Source organism: Echeneis naucrates, chromosome 7, assembly GCF_900963305.1.
Source record: "Echeneis naucrates chromosome 7, fEcheNa1.1, whole genome shotgun sequence".
NCBI lineage: Eukaryota > Metazoa > Chordata > Actinopteri > Carangiformes > Echeneidae > Echeneis > Echeneis naucrates.
The window spans coordinates 24,131,699-24,156,585 of record NC_042517.1 but is presented as its reverse complement, the minus strand read 5'-3'; the positions used below and the strand labels follow the sequence as shown (position 1 = coordinate 24,156,585).

General features: G+C 41.4%; 1 protein-coding gene across 1 annotated transcript; it reads left to right on the top strand.

Annotated features, from left to right (window-relative positions):
• The first annotated feature begins 907 nt into the window (after positions 1-907).
• On the top strand, positions 908-24,396 carry pard6b (par-6 partitioning defective 6 homolog beta (C. elegans)). The gene is made up of 3 exons (XM_029506362.1): positions 908-1,251; positions 2,584-2,806; positions 20,880-24,396. Exons 1-3 carry the CDS (start codon positions 1,189-1,191, stop codon positions 21,809-21,811), a joined length of 1,218 nt encoding a protein of 405 aa, XP_029362222.1. The 5' UTR covers positions 908-1,188; the 3' UTR covers positions 21,812-24,396.
• Positions 24,397-24,887: the final 491 nt, after the last annotated feature.

The window sequence follows — 24,887 nt, the reverse complement described above, 5'->3', positions numbered from 1 at the left end:
ATCAACACCAGTAGGCCAAAGCAAAACAACAGCTAAATTCAAAACATTTTTGTATTTATTTTTTCTTTCCTTCTTTAATCACTGTAGAATCGAAGGACATACCTAGTGTGCTCTAACATTTGAGGGAAATCCATATTTAGCTGAGCTGCCCGCAGCAGTGTGCTGGTATGCCTTTTGACCAAAAGATGTCACTATACAGCAAGAAATGGCTTGCAGTCATCTGTCACGATTTACATTTATTACCCATATAAATTTTTAATCCACAGCTATTTCTGTCATTGTAACGACTCTTCTAATAAACTTGCTATTTACTATATACTCTAACCCTGATGTAATATGCTAATGTTTCTACAGAGAGTAAACGCGTTTCCTGTAAAATTTTGATTATCAAGCCGCTGCTTGAGAGCAGTAATGACAATGTATTATTTGCAAATGATATATGATTAATATATTATACACATATTACACATGTAACGACGATATCAATCATATATTGCTAAAATGACCGCTATTGTAAGAAATTTAGACTTACATATTTCCATCATTCTTATTTTAGCTTAACCAAAAATTTGTATCTTCAAAATTACACTTTTGGCACGTGAACATTTGACATGATTTTTTTTTTCTTTTATTACAGTTCATGCTCATCTTTCGTTTGTGTTTAGTACAAATCTTTTTGCTGTACCTGAGTCTCGAGTAGAGGTCTTTGCATAAGTTATGTCACCTCACACGTGACATGCTTTTATTTATAGCTCTGAAAAATATGCAGTTGAGGCTGATAATGATGACGGTGTGTGATCGTCAGTATTTTTTAATCACCTATAGGCCTACTGCCGGAGGGGCTGGGTGCAGGAAGGCTTTTATTTTGAAGTCGACGCCGCTCTCCTGGTGCAGAGAGGGAGGCAGAGTCCCGTCAGAGTCCGGTCAGAGGCGACTCCGGCTCGGTCTGCGCTCACTGTGTCGTAGCGGCGCTGGCTCCAGCGACCATGAGGGGGGGTCAGTCTGTGGGCTGAGCTGGTCGGCAGCCACTGTCACCTTCCCGGAGAGACGACGCTAAACCCAGGACGTCGAGAGGTCGTGGGGCCGTCCGTGTTGTTGGAGAAATACCCGGCGTACGGAGACACGGCGGCAGGAGCAGGACGACCGAGGAAGGGAGAGATTTGGCGGCAGTCCCGCTGCTCACGAAACATGAACAAAAACCAGCGAGTGCCGAGCAGCCGGTCCCTGAGCGCGGTGGAGGTTAAGAGCAAGGTGCTTATGCAAATGTATTTATCTGTGTTTGCGATCCGGACTGCCGCCCTTATCCCGATTCGGGCTAAATTAGCCTGCTAAGTGGCATGATAGCAACTTGGCGATATCGGACACATCAGAAAGGTGCGAGCTGAAGCTGAACCAGCCAACACCGGCTGTGTTGGTGGGGCCGACTCGCCATGTTTGAAACTTTAAAGCGTTGACCGAGGCGTAGCTCCGTTACAGGCCGACCGCAGAAGTTTGGCTGTCACCTGTCCGCCTCCTCCACCAGGCTGTGAGCCGAGTTTCGCTCTAGACATTATACGGCGGGACTTTTACAGAATTTCACACGGCGTATGTGTCAGATAATCCCGGGGTGGTGTGTTCCAGCAGGTCCCGGCGCGGTCCCGGCTCCCGCTGAGAGGTGGCTGGCTTTGAGGCGCATTTACCGGTTCAGATAGTGACACATGTCGACGTATTTCTGTTTCCCCCACCACTTCAAACAGCAGCAAAACAATATGGTAGCGACGCTGCAGTGGTGTTGTCCATGTTGGGATGTGCTGTGGAAGCGGAGCAGGTAGGGGCGGTGTGTGAGAGCATATGTTCAGCTGCGGAGTTTGTTGTTTGGCCCGGTCACGGCTGACAGTTACCCAGCAAACTGTCGTCCTGGCGGACGCTACAATATACTTTTCCCCTGAGACACTTATTTCAACTTCGTCCAGCTCCGTCCCAAATGGAGCAGGCCATTAAGAGGTCTTTAAGCACGTGAGGAACAGGCCTTGGACCTGCTCTGTACTCAGTCATCGTCCGTATGGTGAGCAGGGCTCAGGTAGATCATCTTCTGTTAGTGCTGGGCAACAGTAACTACAACATGTGGTCACCAAAAACCAGGCATCTGCAGCCAGACTACGCTGACGGGGACGTGTTTTTGTGGAAATGGTGTTTCTGAGAACAGCTGCATATCAGCCTTTTAAACATACTACATCCATGAACACAGGAAGAGAGAGATACACCACAAACTACATGAATTATTCATGGAAAGTGGAGTGTTAGAGCTGGTCCACATGGAAGACAACTCTCTTACACACAAGTACAATGGTTTGGATAGGATGAAAGTTAGTGCCGCAATGTATGCTCATCAGCCACAACACCTGTGACTCTATTCAGGAATGTTTTCCTTTTTCTCCTTAAGGTTGTGTGTGTGAATTATACGAGTACTTTTTATTACAATTCATGCAGTTTTCTTTGGCTCTGAAATTCCACCTTCAATAGCCGTGTGTGTGTGTGTTTTTTTCTTTTTTTTTTGGCTTGTGCATTTGTGGTTACAGTGCATACCTGTATGTCCTGTCCCAGTTTGGTGCAGAGTTTCGTCGGTTCTCCCTGGATCGGTCCAAGCCAGGCAGATTTGATGAGTTCTATGGCCTCCTGCAGCACGTGCACCGCATCCCAAACGTGGAGTTGTTGGTTGGCTACGCTGACGTGCATGGTGACCTGCTGCCCATCAACAATGATGATAACTACCTCAAGGCCATCTCCACTTCCAGCCCTCTGCTCAGGCTTTTCCTCCAGAGGAAAGGTAAGCTCAGAGGTCTGTCCCACATTCATAAAGAGGTACAAGCTAAGATTATGTTTGAGTTTTTAGCAGACAGTTTGTCACTGTAAACAAGCTACTAGAACCTTTCTATGTCCCACTTCTGATATACAGCAAGCTTATTTGCAATGACCTTGCAGAGAAGCTGTATTCACTCACAAACAAAACTATAGTAACACTCACTGCTTTTATTTTCTTTTTAAATTATCTGTCTGATGACCATTTATCAAACTGTACAGCAATCACACGGGAACAGACTACTGACAGATACAACTCATACACTTTTTGTGTATGGTGTGCCTCCTGTTTTTACTTCTTTACAAAATTAATTCCAATCGTTCCTATACTATGCTGATTGCCCTGGTTTTGGAATAAATAGTGTCTTAATAGCTTTGCGTAATTTACAGCTGACAAAACTTAATTTCCCAGGCTTTGAGACAGTCAAGGAGACCCCTGTATTTGAGGCCAAAAGTGACTATAGATGAGCTTCACACATGCATAGGAAATTTGTAAAGTTCCAAAGTGCCTCCTAACTAATGAGTTGCTGAGTGTGACCTGTTGAATGCAAGGGGACCCCGGGTGTGCTGGTTTCAGCAGCCCAGGCTGCACGCTCTGTTGTGCTTAAGCTGTCTCGTTGTGCCATATGACCCTATAGAAGCTAAGCCACTTTGTCAGGAGGAGATTAGTGGGGTCACTGTGTAGTGCTGTGTGGGACCATGTTTCAATTACATGCCTCAGACACTAGCCCCATACTGGGTGCACTGCTTCTCACAAGCTCACGTGCACATATGCACGCACACACCCCACAACATGAAAACACAGTCACACAGGCATCACACATCAGTCATGCACTCACAGAAAAACACACACATTTCCTTGTTTAAAAAAGATAAAACAAAGTGAGGAGACAAACACAAACGTTCACTCATTCATACCCCTTGCTCCACCCACTTCACCTTATTGCTAAACACCCCTTAGTCCCATCTTAAAAGGTTCTCTAGTGTGCAGATGCAGCAAATTGGCAGCTTATAAATCATTTATTATATATCTGCTGACACCGGTTGTTATTATCTCTGGTGATGGCTATATTGTGAGCTAATGGGTTGAGTGAGTCATGTCAGGCCCACTCAGAACATTTTGAACACTGAACACTAAGCGCTGTATGTTTATCAGCAAAGTTTTGACATCTTTAAATCCTGTTCTCTTGGGGAACTTGATATGAGACTGAAAGAACAACAGATTATTTTGTTTTGTAGAAATAGTTTTTATGATTATGATTATTTTTGCCTTTTAGCCATATTTGTTGTTACAGTCTTATCTGGATGAATGACCCCACATGGAAGACATACAACGGCAAACTGGTTTACATTATCAGCAGTACAAGAGGTACATGGGGTCATAGGGTCACAGTTTTCATGTCTGGACTGCTGAGTAAACTAAACAAACTAAACCAGTTTGTGTTTAGTGCACCACAGTACAGAGTTTCAGTTTTGCTGTCACAAGCTGGTTTCCGATGCTGTTAGACTGAAACTGAGTCCTCTTGAGACTGTCGATGATACACTATGTAAATGACTTGGAGAGGCAGTTGTTGGATTTGAGTTTGGTCATTATTGGACTTCACACAGCAGTGTGATTCATTTTTTGCTCCAATAGTACAGTGAGGTGTCACTACAATGAATTCTGTGACGTGTTTGTCTCTGTAGTTGTACATCGTTTGAGTTGACAGTTCAGACCATATGTTAATGTATTCAGTGAGTGTACATCCCAGGACAGGTCCTGTGTGGGTTTTGTTCATTCATTGGTATCCAGCTGGTCAAATGGCTGGACAGAGAGATGGATGTTAGGCTTTACTGTCTGTTGTTGTCTTGTTGTGGTCTGGTTCTTGAATAATGCCCACATTGTCATCAACGCTACATCACTGATCAGCCATTAAAAGTCGTATTGTTTAATGCTGAAAAATGGGCAAAGTGTTTTTGCCCATGTGGACGAGCAGACGCTGTTGTGGGGGGGGGTTTCAGCACACACTGATACAAATCAGCAACACCGGCTGTCCCCTATGCCCCGCCCCCGCCAGGGAACAATGTGTTGATAACTGTTGAGCTGGCAGTGAGATGTACACTGTTTGTCGGTTGTCATGGCAGCAATGAACAGGCCCCTTCATAGGTGGATTGCAGGGCAGGAGGCTCTTTAAGGCTGATGAGAGCTGCAAAGCATGCTGGGAGCATGGCTTTAAGAAATTAAAGCACAAATGGTCTATGTGGCCTGACTAAACATTTGTGTTTGATGTTCTCTGATATTTGTGGAGTGTGTTTGTCACAGAAACTCCACAGAACTACTTTTGGCCATAAAGTGAATCAATGAAATCCCAATTGCACCAAGCCTAGGCATCATAGTGCAATTCACTGACGTGTGAGGCTCCTGCTTCCTGATACTGTTTTTTGATAACCTCAGTGTGGAGAACATGAAGGCCATTAATGTCCTTCACTGTCACAAACAAAATTGTTCACTGAGTTGCGTATGTTTGTTTATCTTTAAAAAAGATTATCGCTGATATTTTAGTGACTTTTTAATGCTGCAAGTCAGTCTGTGTCTTCTTACTGCTAATTGTATGACATGTACACATACTACACATTCTGTACTGTGCACAAGCACGAAGCACACATGAAAAAAGTAGAGTGAAGTAAAAATAGCTTTAAAACTAGAAGTCTTAATAGTTTTTTTTCTCGATTAACAAAATCCAAAGTGAATGAACAGATGGGAAATCTAAATCCCTTTTTTTTTTTTTTTTTTTTTTTGAAAGCCTTCTTGCTCTACAGCACTTTTCACACCTGCCTAAAACGTTTACACCATACTGTACATGCTATTATTCATTGTGTATTGTGAAGAGGCTCCTCATAAGCCTCTGAAGACTCAGGTTTTTTGGGGGTCAACTAGTCCAGAAAGGTATTGACAGGACCGGAAAACACTTAAATAATTATAGGAAGGAAACAAATCAACATAAACATTAGAAAAATTTAAATCACACAATAAAATGAGAAAAATTATGTCATTTTTGCTGACTTACACTTTGACTATTTGGATGAAAACTGTGAAAGGTTTCTGTCTGCTTTTCAGCATCTCTACTGCAGAGTTCATGCTTGTGTTGAGTATATTTAGGCTCAGCCCAAAAGAACTGAGGTCCTGATCAACAGGATTCTCAGCTGGAGCCAGGAAAATTTAGAATGCATTGTTTGATACGACTGGTGCAGGGCTGGTCTATCATCTCTGTTTTGCATTTATCTAATTCCAGGTGATATCAGGGCCTGGCTAATTTTAGCTGCCCTGTTCCTGCTGACGTTTTATAACTGCCACAAATATCCCAAGATTGATATGATTGTGTGATTGCAGTGTGTGATTCATTTGTTCCACATTCCCTTAAATATTTGAACACACAGTAAACTATCATAGGTCTGTGTAGGCTTGTGAAAATAACATATTTCAGCTGTCCATGTTGGAAATCCAAATTAAAGAAAAGTTGGCTTTATGTTTGATTGACTGTCAAGAGGTTTCCTGGGTTAATGCCATGTTTGCTTTCATCTGTCATCAAGAACACCCAACATGCACAGAGTCATCCATATGCAGGATTCTGTTTTTTTTCCTAGGGTGTAGTTTTGTTTGGTGATGCTGCTAATTACGGGTGCAGTTTCAGTCCTGAAAGGTTAGTAACTCCTCACCAGGAAGTTAGAGTGAGAAGGTATGGGGAGAAACTGGAATGCTTGTATTTGCATATCCCTGTAGGGACTGCCTTAGCAAACAGTCATCAGCTCATGAGTCAGTCAGCCACAGAAAAAGAAAGTTACAATGTGAAGGTAGAATGCAGTCGACCCACCCGGTAGAGCAAGATATCAGGATTGAGTCTGTAAAGTAATGACAGAGAGAAATGCTGAAGTGAAGTGAGAAGTGCATAGTTGCGGGTGACAAATCCTAAAAAGTCCAAATGAGCAAGACATCACAACATGTACAGAACGAGAGATTTATAGACCAGGTTGGAGATGAAAGGATTATAAGAGTAAAGATGGCGTCCTGGCAGGTGCAATGGATGCCATTTCCCCCCACATAGCGCAGAAGTTGAGTTCAGTGAAAAATAGTTTTCCAAAAAAAGGTTTCCACGGAGCACAAATTATCCCGTGGGATTCTGTGTGCAATGAACAGGGGAATGGGATTCATAATGGAGGAGGAACATATCTTAGACCTAATAAGAGAGATTGAAGGAGAAAACGGGAGGGAGAGCAAAAAGTATTAAGGAGGGAGTAATGTATAAGGCATTGTGTAGCCAAGGCATGTAATTAGAAGCATGGGGGAAAGAGAGGGAGTAGTGTAAGTGTGATAGGAATGCAATGACAGAGAGAGAGAGAGAGAAGAGGAAAGGGAGGATAGTGGGAATAGTATTAGTGAGGGAGGAATGCAGATTGAGGCCCAGGCTGGGGAGGTTGGAAGAGAGAGAAAGAAATAAAGGGAGAGATGGAGGAAGAAGGGAGGGAGGGGGCATTTTGGGTGGAATGCGGCCAGGCTCTGATCTCGTCTGCTGGCTAGAGTAGATGGGACAGCAGGCGTGGACTAGACGTTCAGCCACTGAGGGGTAAAAGAGGTAGATGGATGGAGAAAGAGACAGGGGGTGGGCAGTTGAGAAAGGATAAGATGAAACGGAGAGCCATTTATTCATTATATATTTAGAATATATAAGACAAGAGAGGACAAACTGCCCAGCAAACTAAAATTACACACTCCAACCTCTGAACCGTGACTAATGAAGACCAAGACTAGGACCTCAACATGCTGGAGGGAGGCAAGATGAGATGTTGGCATTCCAGGTCTCAGCTCAGAGCTGTGAGGGAAAGAAATGGACTTTGCCTACTCGGGACTCAAACCAGTTATACATGTTAGCTGAAAACTTCTCCCTTCAGACTTTTTCTCATCCTTCCTATGTCGATGCTGTAGTCAGTTGGCCAGTCTTCCATGTAGCTTTGGAGTTTTTTGGAGATATTTTTCATAATTGAGGCAACTGTTTTATGGATTTTTTCAGCCTATTAGACATGATGTCATTAATGAGAAGGCCGGCAGTATCCTTTAATGAAGTATGACTTTAATGAGTGGCACCTCCTCCTGTCTTCATATTGAAGAGTCCTGAAGACACTGAATTCTAGAATTGCCTGTTGTGTCATCTGTGTGTGAATGTTGCTCAGTGGAACAAGTGATTCATCAGTAGGTGTGAACAAGTTGATAAGACAAGCAAAGTGCAGATCCTTCAGGTTCAAAGGTTTACTCACGTTGATATATAAAAAATCCTGGTGTACACACACACACAGACACACACAGTACAGGCCAAAAGTTTGGACACACTTTCCTATTCATTTGAATGAGAAGGTGTGTCCAAACTTTTGGCCTGTACTTTATATAAATGTAAACAACAATATGTTTTGCGCTGAAAAGATAATCTCATTCGTTCTGGTCAATTTTACTTGACACCTATTTGCCTCAGACAGTTTGATCTTTGTGCTGTGTCTTCTTGTTACTAATTGACATGTGAGGATAAACATGTACACAACTCAAACACGTTTACATGCACAGTTAAGTCAAGCTATGGTCATAGCTGAATAAAGCCATCTAATAGGACCTCTGTCCTTGTCCCAGTATACATGCACAGGAATGAAATCGATTTTATTTGTTGAAATCATGTTGCCTCCGGTATGATAGGTGGTGATATGCGCACTTTCGGCTTGTGGGTAATGGACCACTACCGATTGACCTATGACGTCACAGACCACAACAGAGGTGGAAAGAAAAAAAGACCAGTGAGCTACCAAGTTAGCCTCTGTATCCATCCGCAAATGACCTTTTGCTGTCGACTGCCATGTTTGACGCGTAGCAGTTAGCCAGCTTATTTTGTCTGACCTCCTACGTTTGCGTTTTAAAATGCTGTTAGACTTTCGGATCATAGCTTGGCTCCAAACTTAAGCACATGCACAGATAACCTCCTCCAGCTCCAGTCCGACCATCCGTAGGCATGCAGTAGTAGATCGACTTTGAATCGTATTATCTGGGCGTGTTAGTTCAACAATTATAAATTCAATTTCAGTTGAGCTAGCGTGTTTACATGTACTTTAAAAGTCAGGTTTTGGTCGGACTAATGCAATAATTCGTTTTTAGGTATCATGGAAACATAGTGAGTGATTATGACCAAGGATGGTGGATTTTTGGCAGTAGGTGAGGAGATGGCTGTCGTCGTCAGATATTTGCATTTTGAAATAATAATAATGGATTTTGATGAAATGAAAATCACCAAAGACCAGAGTTTATTTCTTCCCAAAATATAATAAGGTAAGAAACGTGATTGTCATTGTATAGCAATACAAGATTTTGTTTGGCATCTCTCATATAGCAGCTAAAATATCAATTTTTAAAGGTTACTAAATAAATAAATAAAATAAAGTGCCGTTGCAGTTGCAGGGAATCATGGTTCCTGTAGTAGTCTCTTCACAGCCATGGGGAAGAAGCTGTTCTACATTCTGTTGGTGCAGGATTTCGCAACTGAGTCTGCCAGAGGGGAGGCTGGAGAACAGAGAGTGTCCTGGGTGGGCAGGGTCATTCCAGATCTTTGTGGCCCTTCGATGAAGACGGCTGGAGTAGATCTCCTCCAAGCGTGGGAGTGAGGAGCCGATGATTCACTGAGCTGCCTTGATAACCCGCTGCAGTTGTTTTTGCGTGGCTTGCATACCACACTGTACATCCATACAGACGCACCTTCTCATTCAAATGAATAGGAAAATGTGTCCAAACTTTTGGCCTGTAGTGTACGTCAGGACACTCTCTATTGTGCAGTGATAAAAGTTTTTCAGCAGAGGTGGAGGAAGTTTGTTCCTCCTCAGCGTTCTTAGAAGAGACGCTGCTGGGCTTTTTAAATGATGTGGGTGGTGTGCACAGTCCAGCCCAGATCCTCTGAAATGTGAAGTCCAATGATATCAGAGAAAGACTCCTCAAATTCCCTTTATTCCCTGCTTTAAAATAAAGTAATAATGTGCTTTATGTGGTTTTATTTTGCCTTGCTTTCTCTCAGATCTTAATTAAAATGCATTCTTTCTGTCCCTTGTGCTGAAATGATACTGATATAGAGCATGATAAATCATATGCCTAGGACAAGTCAGACGTGCGATGCTTACTCCAAACAGTGTGGCCTCACTGTTGCCACTGTAATACCTTCCTGGAGTTAAGAATCTTCATGATTAAATGAGATAATCAATACACTGCAGGGAGGCTTCAGCTAATGTGAGGACATGTTGACATTTAGTCGTGATGGTTACACATCTTGAATGGTCACAAAAGAAAAGGTATCTGTGCAACAAATTGAATCAAACTTAGATTTGTCTAAGAAGACGTTTCGCCTCTTATCCAAGGGGCTTCACCAGTTCTCAACACATCAGTGTGATTAGTCCCCACTAGTCTGGTATGGTACTCCAGATATGACTATGACCTGGATGAATGAGAATATACACAGACAAAAGGAAGGGTACTAAGCCATAACAGCGAGATGTATGAGTGACAGGCATGTGAGACGAGAGGCGGGTTCCTCCAGCACACATAACCTCCCAAAGGTCCTCCCTCTCCCCCTCTTTTTCCTCCTAGAGGCTTTATATCTCAGGGCTGTGTAGAGGGATAGGTTTTTCAGACCTAGATCTAGCCACCATACCGCCATACTACCACCTATCACCAAATTTCCACATGACCTTCCCCTGTCCCACTTTACCTTGCCCTAGGCTCAAATACAGCCTAGACCCCGGGTCCATCCTGGCTACTCGCTGCCTAATGAGTCCAGGCTGTTTCGGCATCAAGTTACAAGGCAAACCTTTGTTTCCATACCAGATGCTTCATCTACTGTCACAGCACCGGTCTCAAAAGAACCACTGTGGCAGCAGCGTTGAGCATCATGGCATTGAGAGGACAGGAATAATATTGGGGGAAGAAAGAGGAGAATCTGTAAAAGCAGGAGGGAGAGACAGAGAGGCTGCAGAGAGATGAAACAGCGACTGAAGGACAGACTAAGTAAAAGGTGCGGGGTGGGGTGATGCAGGAGATAGAGAGGTGTCTTTGTCAGCACAAAAGAAATGAATTAAATTGCTTCATACTGCAATGACGAGATACAAACATACTCGCAGAAAAGTGTAAACGAATTGTAGTGTCTGTGTTAATTGTCCAGAACATGCTGCTACATTACACCTGAATTTTAGTTCCTGTGTGGCTGATAAATGGTTGATATCAGGACCCAGTAATAAAGAAGGACTAATGAGTGTAATAGAGAATTCATGAGTGAGCTGATGTGAGGAGGCCTCGTTTGTTCATTAAAGGATATAATAAGGAATTTCCTCAAATTGGCTGCTTGGCGACATATCGAAAGGTTTCATTTTGCTGTTTGCCTCTTCAGGTCTCTAGACCTCCAAAATGTTTAGTTTAGTTTTTTCTGGCCATCCTGATTCTGTCCTTTTTTTTCTCTCAACACACTCCCTTTGCCCCCACATCCTTCTCTTTCCACTCTTATCAGCAGCGTTAAGGCGCTTTTATCTGAGCTGTGCCAGGGAGGTATGCTCACCACACTAGGAATAGTAACCCTCCGGGAATTTACTCCTTTGAAAGTTTTTTTTTTTTTTAATCACACCCCACCCCCACCTCTCCTCTGTGTACTTGTATATCTATGCCTCCCCTACCATCTTTTGTTTTACTCCACCCCAAGTTTTTTCACTGTTGCACAAGTTCGCGCGCGCGCACACACACACACACACACACACACACACACACACACACACACACACACACACACACACACACACACACACACCCACACACCCACTCACCCTCCTCCTCCTCCTCCTCCTCCTCCTCCCCCCCCCCCCCCCCCCCTCCCCCTTGTGTATCGTTCTGTGTCAGGAACACTATGGCACTGGGTCTGTGGTGGACATCCTGGCTTGTCATCACAAACTTGACTGTTTCCAGAACACCACGACCTTTAACTGCTGCTCACTGTCTCTGCTTTTCTATCTCTGACTTTGAGACATGTTTTATGTTTGGATCCCGTAGACTGAGATTGTCTTGAATTAAACGTCTGTTGCTTTCAGCTGGTCCAGCACTGATGCATCAGAACATAGATTAATTTTCTGCTCTGCGATTTTGTTCATTGTTTTTAGTTTCATTTCTTTTTATGTTGTCCATAACTATATTCACATAACAGTAGCTACAGTTGTGCTGAGTTGCATCTTTACAACACAGATTCAACTTTTGCACCCCATCACCATCAGAGCAGTTAAACAAATACCTGAAATGAAAACGGAAATGGATTATTAGTATTACACATGAATAACTTTTAAAGTACTTGTAGTAATAATAGTATCAGTCACTTGGCTCCTTCCTGACTGTGTTGTGTCACCTGCACAAAGTATCAGGTATCTCTCTCATAGCAACTGGCACAATGAACAGGATTGTTAGTGTCATCAATGTCGTGAGGAGTCATTGCATTACCAAGAAAGTGGGAACTCCTGTCATCTGTCATCCTGCATCATCATTGATGATAACACTGTGTAACTAGACATGCATTGCTTACCAGATGTAATGAGAGTGTGGACAGGTCATTTTCAAACTGTAGAACATCTGATTATCATTTTTTTGTGTTTACAAAAACATTTTTTATGTATTCATTTTCTGGTCAAGAATGCCTGAATGCCTGCACATCCTACTTGTTCTGAGCCATTAAAGTTGGCTTTTTAAAGCAAGAGTATAGAGTCTGAGTGTGATGTGTCCAGAATGCATTAAAAATAGAGTGCAGTGGGAGATGATGTGTTTAACCAATTCACGCCAGCTCACACAAGTGGTTTCCTCGCCTCAGGCAGATTTGTCTTAGGCTCTTCAGTGTCAGGATGGAGATGCATTGGCTGCTTGTGTGTGTGTTTGTGTGTGTTATTTACATAGCATTGAGAGGCATATCTAAGCAACGCTCTGTGTCCTCACTTGTGACTGTGTGTTGCTGGGCTGTCATTTTCTCCTTTACTGCATCGCTTCCTCTGCCCCTCACTTACTCTATTCACTGTGTGGGAAATCAAAGTTGCCATTGCATAGCTGAAATACCTACCCTGTGCAGAGTCGGGTAGAAGTAGGGTTTGAGATTATTCTTTCTATTCATTATATGTGATTAATACCTAAAGTATGAGCACTGACTCTGACTCACTGCAGGTTGATCTTGGTTTGTGGGAAGGAGACCAGCAACAAAAAGAGCTATACAATAGTATTTTTTCACTCAACCCTCATTGCTTGAGGGTTGAGTGAAAACCCTCATTCTCTGATATAGGCTTTCAGTAAATATGTGTGGTCATAAGTCCATGATGAAAATACCCTGTTGACATCATTATGACAGTCGAGCCCTATGATCATGAATAGCAATGGTCCAAAATATCTCAAGATTTGTAAGGGACTGCAGTGAGTTCTGTTGTGTCACCTGCACAAAGTATGTTGGGGTACTGGGATTTTTTTGTTGTCACCAATGTCGTCAGGAGTCATTACATTACCAAGAAAGTGGGAACCAGACATGTATTGGTTACCGGGTGTGAACAAGTAATTTTCAAACTGCAGAACATCTGATTAACATTGTTTGTGTAGTCATATTCTTGTCAAGATAAATGGTTAGTGTCTTGGTGTCAATAGCTGCATGTCTGCACACCATACTTGTTCTGAGCCATTAAAATTGGCTGTTTTAAAGCCAGAGTATAGAGTTTGTGTGACTAGCCTAGCCTTTCTGACTATTTTAGACTAGACTAGTTTATTCTAATCTGAAAGGCACAGGATAACAAAGCCTCTTAGATGAGAGGCGAAGCCTCTACACTAATATACAGCAGGTAAAATAAGAATCACAATCATCACAATTTTTCTCAGCAAATATATTTCTAAAGGTGCTGACATGAAATTTTCACCCATGCAACCCACACATGAAAGAAAATCAAACCTTAGATGTTCATAAATTAAGTTGTGTGATAAAATGGAATGACACAGGGAAAAAGTATTGAATTCAATACTTCAATTTATTTAATACTTCGCACAAAAGCCTTTTTCAGTCTTCAAATCTTGAAGGTTCTGTGGGCCTCTTCTATGAACTCTAATCTTTAGTTCTTTAGTTTTTTATTTTATTTTTCCTTTCTGAACCCAAAAATAGAGTGTGCCACTGTCCACACACACCCCCACAAACAAACAAACAAAAAGAAAAACACGATATGAAACATTAACAACCTGTGATTGAAGGACATTTTGGGCAAAAGTCAATGATTGTTTGCTCTCATGTATGCTGCATGTATCTATGTGACATTAGGAGTCTGCTTGAATATTGTCGTTATTGTATTATAATGTATATAATCTCCATATGTGAAATCCAAACACAGAAAGATGGGCAGGAGTGGTTCTAGAAGAGTCATTTTTTTAACCAAAAAAAAAAAAAACATATTTAGAGGGAAACAATAACAATAAACATGCCCACATCCCATCCCCTGTTTTATGGTCTAGTTTCTTCTTGGGACCAGCATTAAAAAATGAACATCATGTTGTATTGCAGATTTTAAACTAGAGGCTGACATGATAAACTCAGGAAAATGTTTACTGAGCTAATACAGCAAGTGACGAAGGGACATTTTTCCATAGACGTCAATACAATCTGACTTCTTTTTACAGCCAGTGGCGATTCCCCCCAATGGTCTGTTCAATGCTTTTCATGGTCCATAAATATTAAAAGAAAAGCATGGCCATCAGCCTTCTGAGCATTTCAAACCATAATTCTCCTCTGATTTATTTTTATACGATTTTGTTATCTGTTAGAATTAATCATAAGACAAACCGGCTGCATACCTCTTCACTTAGTCATGCGTCTCGTCTATTCAATTCTGAGGGACCAAAAGTGGTGTGTGCGTGCGTGCGTGCGGTGCATAGTCCAACCCACACAACAGAAAAGAAGAAAGGGATGAATCTGCTAAAATAAAGGGAGAAGCAGTTGACAATTTCAACTAATAATAACAACACATAGACCTGCTGCTGTTCTGGCTTATTCAGTGGCTCATACTGAGACACAGCTGTCAGACTATGTGGTCAACATTGTTAACTCTTCTGACCTCATAGATGGAATAATCAGTCTTTGGTGTCAAAAAGCCTGGCAGCAGGTTGGTGGCTGTTTGTTATAATGGACCTCAGACATGCTTTCTGCTGTAGCCTGTTCTTATTATTGGACTGTGGGTTTGATCCCATAATGCAGATCAAACCTCTGGATCTAAAATGGAAATGTTCACGGCCATGTGGATATAACAGGATAATTGGTAAATGTATGTATGCATGTATGTACACACACACATATATAGATTATGGCATGCTGTTTAGGAAATTAATTAGTGAAACTTTAACATATTGAATGAAACGTGAAGATATATGGAATGGATGTTTGTATAGATTGAATACAAACTGACATCACAGCACCAGCGCCATCTTTTGTTCTGACATTATTTTATACGGATGTTGCAGGAAGAGGTGTGTGTGTCTGTATGAGCGAGTCAGCAAAAAAACTTAGTTGCTGCAATACTGAATAATGAAGAAGCAATCAACACCCTGGCGAATGCTTGTAATGTTTGTGTCCAAAAGACTAACATTAACCTATACCGTTCAATCGAAGCAGATGGAATACCTTCTCAGGCCAGACAGTTTGTATCAGGCTAACTTTCCGAGAAACATGCCTGCACTGCATCATTATTATTATTATTATTATTATTATTATTATTATTATTATTATTATTATTATTATTAATATTATTATTATTTTATAAATTACATTGGATGTACATCCAATGCTGTCTTACAATTCTGTCCTTTTTTTCTTTATCAAGTAGGCTATTTCTACTTGGTGATAAGATTTAATATAATATTTTCTTGTTTATTTTACATATAGTCTTGTATTTCCTTTCATGAAATGACTTAACAACATAATGGTTTTAGAGATGCTCCAATTGATTGGACACTGATCATGATCGCCATGGCATGACACCATTTTGCAAAGCTAGGAAATTCAGAGGGATTATCACTCTCGTGACAAGTTTCATTCCATATAGTCATTAATTTCCTAAACTGCATGCATATGTATGGATAGGGATAGGGATGCACCGATAACCCTTTAAGACTTTCGTTTGAGTACTCACCGATACCGATACCAAGTACTTACGCTATTACACGAGGTTACTTAGATTTTTTTTTTTTGTCTGTTATTTGAACAACATTCCTCAGTATGATTTTCTTGTACATGGGTGACTGTACTGCAGTGAAACTTGTGACAAACACAAATTTAACTAAATTGTCATATACTGACATTCAACATTAGTGCTTTTATAAACATGGCACTGCCACACATACTGAAAGATTTCATTAGAACTTTGTCATATACTGAGTACTGATGCTTAATAAAAGTGCTTTTATAAAAGTGCTGTTGAATTTTGTTCAACAGTAAACAAATTATTATATATATATATATATATATTTTTTTTTTTTTTTTTGATGAAAATAATGCTGGTTTGGATGCTGCGTTTGCGAAACCTTGGAACCAAGAATCCTATATTCCAACTCCCGATATCATAACGTTCACGCCACAGGTTAACTCGAAGGATAACAAATATGTTTGGTATATTGTCACTGTTAGCTGAACACTAAAAATATGTGCAGCAGCCATTTATGTTTATTCTAGAAGCAGTAGTTTTGAAGTTTGACAGCTGAGAGCTTGTTTCCCCCAAGTTGTTCCTGCATCAAAAAGTGCAGGATATTGCGGGATTATTGTTTTAATATTGATCTTTTTTTTCTTTTTTAATTGCAGTCCAACGACACTTGCCAGACCTCGGGCACAGTTCAGGAATACTTTAAGCCCCAGACATAATTTGCATTCTGCTTTGTTTTTGTTGAAAGTAGTTCCACACTGCTGACATGACTCCCCGCTTCCCGCCTTGTAGTCAAGCGCTGTAAACCGCGCGCTGCCATAAAGTGGTATCGTGGCAATTAGTACGAGCATAGTGTGAATTACGGAAGGGTTTGACCCTCCCAATCACGACTTCATCCCGCTGAAAGAGGTACAAGTAACAGAGTGGGGGGTTGAAACCTGTGTTCCCTTCACACCCTGGGGAAAATGTTGACAGCCTTCAATTGTCAATTCGCACACTGAATACAAGTACTCATGCCCGGACTGATACCTGATACCAGTATAGGTGGATCTCTAATATCTATAAATATATATATATGCCCTGAGGGACCTTCACAATGTTTTACCCAGCTGTATCTCTATTATCAGATCTTTCCCATGCTGGACGTGGAGAGATTTAGAGGAAGAGTGAAATGAGAAGTGGAGGGTGGCCTTCTTCCATGCATGACTGTGCTGTAAGAGCAACCCTTGTCTGTGATGGAGGAGCGTGTGTGTGCACATTTAAATATCCACCTTTTCCCCTTTGCTTTTGTTATGGTCTCCTTTATGTGTGTGGAGAGAAAACACAGGTCAAACAGGAACAGCCATCCAATGTTTAAAACTTGGACTTAAGTTCTGGCCTCTAAGATCAGAGGATGTGGTAAATGTCTGTACACTAGACTTGTGCCTAATGAGAATTGAAATGTGAAACTCATGCTCTTTTGTGGGACAATTGATCCTCGTGGGTTTTAGAGATGAAGAGGGGAGTGGTCTTTATCAGCCACCTGAATGGATGTTTTCCCAGGTTACTTACACATGCACACTCAGGAAGGAGAGAGGAATTCAGTGTTGCTCAAGCACTTACAGAGAACTCTCACAATCAAAAACATATTTCAAGTGTGCTGGAAAAAGTGGAAATCTTTAGGATATTTTCAGATGAAAAAAAAAAAAAAAAAAAAACAACTAGAAAGAATTTAAAAAGTAAAAGAAGAAAATAAATTGAAAATGATGTTAATGTTTAACAATTTATATCATGCTGGTTAACTATTAGGGAGACAAGGTCCAGCTCACTCACCTGGCCATAGTCATTGTTAATGTGAACCACTCTGGGTCAAAGTCTACAGCAACCTGGCAGTGAATACACTTCCACCTACAAATGTACACAACAAAGGGCACAGTTTTGTGGTCTCTGAGTGACTCATACAGCTGAAATGCTTTGATAATATTCTTGGATATTTTTGGCCTGTGAGACATACTCTGTCTCTCAACTGAAATGTTAACACCAAAATAATCTCTAAAGGAGCAGTTTGTAACGTTTTGGAAATATACTTGTCTTTTTACTCTCATATATGTGCAACAGTGTGAAAGTACAGCCAAGAGATAGTTCAAGTTAAAGCCTGGAGGGAAAAAAATAGCCGGGCTCTATACAAAAGTAACACTGATTCACATGTTATATTTAATTTGCTGTATCTAATATCAGGAAAGTACAAAGGTTTGTGGAGGTGTCAAAAACACTACAGGAAGATACATGTTTTTATATGAACTATACAAAATAAAGCTTCCACTGTGAAGCTTATTTTTTACCATTGCTACCAATTTGACCAACTGGCTCTATGTTGGAGCTTCAATATTAATAATTAACGATAATGATGTGAAACATCCATACAATCTAAAGTTAGACATTAAAGAACCATAGGGTTAAAGGTACACCGCCATGTGGTCTATACATCACTTGGTATAATATTGCTGTTAAAGTATCAAAGATCTCAGTAGCAAAAACAGATACGTGGAGTGCTGCTTGGGCGTAGATAGGTGTAGGCAGGTTTCCCTCTGGTGCTCTTCAGTATGGAGATTCCAGTAGTTGAAAGTTACTGAAAGGTTACAGCAATGGGAGCGTGCTTTGCACCTAACTATTTTAATCTGTTTATGGGACTTTGGGAAGAAAGGTTTGTATGCTCAAGCTTGAATGTTTACTTGGAAAAGATCATATGGTGGGGCAGGTACATAGATAATATTCTTCTACTATGGTCGGGGACGGAGACAGAACTTCTAGAATTTCACTCATATTTAAACAACACAAATAGTAATCTGAAGCTTAGCCTAGAATTTTCTCCAACTGAAATCCATTTCCAGTTTTCATCCTCCTTGGTTGATAGATAATATACTCTTCGGTCAATTTCAAAGACTTGAACGCATCTGCAACTCAGAAGATTTTGAAAGAAATGCCCAAGACATGAGCCACAGATTTAAGAAAAGAGGATTTCAACAAAAAACTACAGATACAGCTTACAATAAAGCAAAAAGTCTTACGAGAGAACATTACTGGTCCATAAACAGAAGTCACAACACTGCTCAGTGTATTTTATGACACAATACAGTAGTGAAGCAAACAGAATTAAACAAATCATTTAAAAGACAGTTCTCTCAGAGAAGCTCTTCCAGATGTCCCCACCATCAGTTTTAGACCAACCCTTAATGATAAACTTGTGAAGAGTTATCCCCCCCGTACAACAGAAAACTTGGTTAAGCATCAGGTAACCACAGGTGTGGAAATTGCAATCATTGTGGTAACATGAACAATAACAAATACTTTACTGATAAAACATCAGGTCATAATTATATCATTAAGTCATTTATAAATTGCAATATCCCATATGTGGGTTATAGACTCAAGTGTCCATGTGGTTGTTTTTATACTGGGAGAGCAAAGCAAACTGGCAACCCCCAATATCCCATGGCTTTACACTACTCATGGCAGCTGTAACTCTAAAGATATCTGGCATAGACCATATAGCAAACTCAATAAGGGGTGGAGACAGGTTACAAAGAGAATCATTTTGGATAAATACATTGAAAGCTAATCAATATCCTGGTTTGAATTGAGAACTTGATTTCTCTCCTTTTCTGTAAATTGTCTTTGATTTATGCATCTGAGTTCTTTGAATGCCATTGCAAAATCTGGCAAAAATTAATATTAGTTTTTTGTTGTTATTTAATTTCTGTTTTTGCCTTTATTATGGAAATTTTTGATGTGTGGCTTTTCCTACTGAACTGTCTCAAGTGACTATTGCCTGTCCATACTGATCATGTGATCACTTACTAACCTATATAGGAAGCAGCCTAAAGGCAACCATTTTGTACTTGCACAGATGAAGGCCTCAATGGCTGAAATATGTTGGCATATTATGATTCGGTAGCCATGAAGTATTAAAGGCTTTTTAATTTACTACCCTCCTGAGTGCCTCCAATGTTTTCAGTAACTATCAAAGATCTACAGAATAGCAGTTTGTATTCAGGAACAGAGCCTTAAAGCCAGTCATCGGGTCTTCTGGGACTTTGATGTCACAAAAAAGCAGTCACGAACCCAAGCCTGACCCAACTGGACCCATCAGAAGAGTTCCAGAGAAAGTCTTGAGAGATTTAATACTGAGAGTGTTGTGGTTCTTAAAACAATAAGAAAATATAAAGAAAATACACCAGAAAAAATAAGCAGTTCTGCTAATTAGCTTACTAAACTAAAAGTTGGTCAGCAGAACTTATGCCACATAATTGATCCCAGCAATAAAATATGTAGCCCAGACTGACAGTGAAGGACTCAATCAAACAAACGATGACACCACTCATATGCTCATAATGCCATACCACAAAACCTGTGCACCTGTGAGCCTGTGTGGAGCATATATGTTTATAATTTGTGGGTGGCAGTGTGTCAGTGTGTTGATTAAGGACTTGGAGTTAGACTGGCTGGCATGGCACTTTGCATCAAGCCAACCTGACGGGCTTGTGAGGATCAGCTTCTTGTGTGTGTTCAGCACAGACACCCTGAAGCGAAGCCTCAGGCTCAAAGACGATGTATCAGACTGTTATATATTCTTCTATAACTACATGATGCAACAGACTGTTAGCCTGAATAACTGCTTTATCCGTAATGAGCCCAGAATGATATTAATGAGAAATTAACCAATATCTCCTGTTTCTCTCTTCCTCTTTTTTCTATCACTGTTCTTCATTTTTCTCTTCTTCCCTTTCTTTATTTCCTCTGTTTTTTTTGTTTTGTTTTTTTTTTTTACTTTGCAGAGGAAGCCGATTATACATTTGGCACCGACTCCCTGACCAGGAAGAAAAACACAGTGCTTTCTGCGGTTCTTCTCCGGCCTGACTCCAACAGAAAAAAGCCACCGGTCATCATTAGCCTCCCTAAGGACTTTCGCCCTGTGTCGTCCATCATTGACGTGGACATCCTCCCCGAGACGCACCGACGTGTGCGCCTCTACAAACATGGCCAGGAGAAACCACTGGGCTTCTACATACGTGATGGCTCCAGTGTCCGGGTCACTCCGCAGGGCCTGGAGAAGGTCCCGGGCATATTCATCTCTCGTATGGTGCCTGGTGGGCTGGCTGAGAGCACTGGCCTGCTAGCTGTCAACGATGAGGTGTTGGAGGTGAATGGTATCGAAGTAGCTGGGAAGTCTCTGGATCAGGTGACGGACATGATGATCGCCAATAGTCACAACCTCATCATCACTGTCAAGCCTGCCAACCAGCGGAACAATGTTGTTCGCAGTGGAGGAAGTGGGGCAGCGTCTGGTAGCTCGGGACGCTCCTCAGACAGCGGTGCCAGCTATTATGGCTACTCATCACAGGGCGGGGTCGGTGCAGTGGCCTCCATGCCATCACACATCATCCAAAACTTCCCTGCTGGGGAGCTGGAGAGTGACGAGGATGACGAGGACCTGGTGATAGAGGGGGGAGGGGAGGCTGAGCCTATCAGACGTGCCCCTTCCAACTACAGCATGCCCTCCCTGCCGCGGTATGAGCCGCACCTCAACCTCCGCACCACCACCACCACGTCCACCTCTGCCCATTCCATCAGCACCAATGGGACCATGCCTGCGAGTGGAAGCAGCGGCTCCCTAAGCTACGCCAATGCCACTTCGTCCACACCATCACCAGACAGAGCAATGGAGCAGCGGAGTCTCGAGGAAGATGGCACTGTTATAACTCTTTAAACTGGGCATTCATACATGAATCACTGGGAATCTGAGAGACTCAAACACACTCAGTTACTTCTACTCACACTTGGGGGGAGTCATAAACTTGCAAACCCAACACAGGAACTACGACTGCACCTGAGAAGCACAATGATATGTGGATATATTACACGTAAACACTTGAACATTTTTCCATACACTCTATCCTATACTCACATCCTTTACATGCCAATCATCAAGCATGTGCCATAGTGGTGACACCCCCACTCCTCATCTTGAGTTCTGCAGGTTTAAAATTTCCACTAGAGATGACGATCCATCCTCTTTTCTTTCCCACAAAAACATAACGGTAGACCCCCTTCAGAGAATCAGTGCTGGTTTGATTTCTTTTTGCCCCGTAATCCCAATCCACCACTGCCATACCACACCATGGCAACCTGCCTTCCACGATCCCTTCCTCCAGCATGTGTTTGGTAAATAGCACCCCCCCCCTGCAGAATCCAGTACCACAACGTTGGACCGGATCCTGACACCTGCAATAAAACTGTGGTTTTTACTGTAGGACAAACGGCTTTAAAGTTAAATCTAGCCTCTTTGTGTTAGGGTTCGTGCTTTCAGCCACTGGTTCTTTACTGTGTCTCCTCTCTTCACCTGCTGAGTTAACGACTGACTGAACGTTTGATGATTTTTAATAATTCTTTGGAGCAACTTGTATTTCGCAGATCCCTTTACCATTAGGCCTGTGCTTTATATTATTTGAATAATGCATTTCTTTCATAGTCGGTGCTTGTATCTCACAGGTGACTGCACAACCATGTTCCATCTGACCAAGTGGTTACGAGTCACTCCCTGATATTGCTACGACCTGGGAATGAGACATCTTTTAGAATTAATTGACTTCTTATTGCACTCCTTCTCCTTTCCATGACAAGGGCTATTTCCCCTGCTGCATGTGTACAGATGAGAAAATGTGAATGTGATTGAGTTTTTTTTGTTTGTTCTCTCTCGCTGTCTTTTTTTCTCTCTATTTCTGCCTCCCTGGTCTTCCTGGACAACAACTTTATATATCGAATCTCAGTGCTGTGCGGGTCACTTATCTCTGGTATTTTCATGCCGGCTCATGAGTTCACTTGGAAGTTTCCTGAATCATTCACATATGAAAAGTGTTCTCTCCTATATTTCTACATCATTTCATTTTTTTTTCCCAATATGTGGTTCACTCAGCAAAAATAAGTAACACAGCTGCTGTATCCAAAATACGTTCTAAACATTGTAGTTGGATTTTAACAATATTAGCAAATAGAATGACTTTAAATGAGTGGTGCAAACACAGAGTTTTCAAATTTCTGTCCTCCTTGAGAGAGACTCTGAAGCACCAACACATTTTCATTATGCAGCTTTCAGGTTTATTTGTGGGATTTTTTAATGGCACTTCACTCCAATAGAATTGCTGAGCACTCAGAAATGTGCATTCCTAATCACATCCACTAAACAGAGTGATTCTTTGTGAGTTTTATTTACTGTTGGTGACACAGATCCATAGATGCCACTTACTGGAAGTCCGTGACCATCACTAACTGCTGTTAACTGCAGTGTGGGAGCAGATTGCCCAATATTTCCCTTAATGATATATATATGACACATATATGACATATATTAGATTTGTTTTCTTTTCTGTCCCTAAAGTGTGGTTGACACACGCACCCAGACATTTTATCGTATTAACTGGTTTCATTTGAGCCATTGTGCATGCGTACTTTCATACAGATCATCAGCAAACTGAAGTTAATCATGTTTAAATCAAGTTCATTTTTTGGATATCTGATGAACCTGTCAGGCAGTGAATTATCTGACTGGAAACCAACACACAGATAAACGTGTCCCACTATCATCTCATGTACAAAGCACTGTATCTTTGGTCTTCTCTAGTGCAGCAGGTGATGGGCTTTTGTCTTCTTCCATGTCCCTACATTAAACACAGTAATGAATGGTACTCTGAATGGATGACTTTTTAGAAATCAATGTTAATTTATTGTCTTTATTGCTTACTTTACTACAGGACACTGGGATTGTAACGACGACAACATCTTTATTTATTCCCTAATCATATGTTTGTCTTTCTTCATACACATATTTTTTATAATGGATGTGTTTTTTGTTTATTTGTGATTTCTTTTTTTTTTTTTTTTTAGTCATAAATCTCATGGTACAGCAGATGTTATTGCCCATTCCCAGGTTACAGAAGAATCTGTACAAGATGGGACATTTCTGTTTTTCCATACTGTGAATATCATTAAAATTTTTGTGGGAGATAAACAGTTGAATTAGCACAGCCTCAGAAGAAGCTACATGTTCTGAGTCCGGTTTGTTTGTGTTTTGTTCTTTTTAAACGATTGAGCAATAATTTTTGCTTGCCAGATAAATCCTATGGTATAGATTTGTAATGAAGATTGTCAGTATTTTCATATCGAGTCTATATATGATGTACATTTTTATCACATTTAATGAAAAATGTTTTAAGATTCAACTGGATAAAAGTATGAATAAATAAATAGATGTACACCTGTAATCTCTGATTGAAGGAGCTGGATAAAATAAACTAATATGTAGCAGTTGTCTCTGTTTTGATGTCAAGTGTGTGGCGACAGGTCTACAGGAAGTAGCAGTACGACGACCCGGTGGTTAGGTCTGTCGCTCCACATTAAGATGTTTTTCGGTGGGTTTGGTTCCTGGGCCTCGAAGTTTGCATGTTCTCGCCATCTCTGTGTGGGTTTCTTCTGAATCCTCTGGTTTCCTCCCAAGTTAACTGGTGACTCCAAATGGTCCGTGGGTCTGAGTGTGAGTGGTTGTTGGCCCTGTGATGGACTGGCGACCTGTCCAGGCTGTACCCCAGCTTCACCCAGTGTGAACTGGGATTGGCTCCAGCACCCCCTGAGACCCGGAAATGGAAAAGCAGTAGAAGATGGATGGATGGATGGATGGTCCATAGGAAGCACAGGAAGTATACACCGATGAGCCATAACAGTAAGATGGGAAATGAATCACATTGATTATCTGGTCAGTGAGTGGGGTCTATCAGGCAGTAAGTGAACAT

Excerpts from the sequence above, each read along its gene's own strand:
- pard6b (XM_029506362.1), top strand. The coding sequence starts at position 1,189 with ATGAACAAAAACCAGCGAGTGCCGAGCAGCCGGTCCCTGAGCGCGGTG. Across the intron at positions 1,252-2,583 it reads CGGTGGAGGTTAAGAGCAAG|TTTGGTGCAGAGTTTCGTCG; the intron begins GTGCTTATGCAA and ends GTCCTGTCCCAG. Across the intron at positions 2,807-20,879 it reads GCTTTTCCTCCAGAGGAAAG|AGGAAGCCGATTATACATTT; the intron begins GTAAGCTCAGAG and ends TTTACTTTGCAG.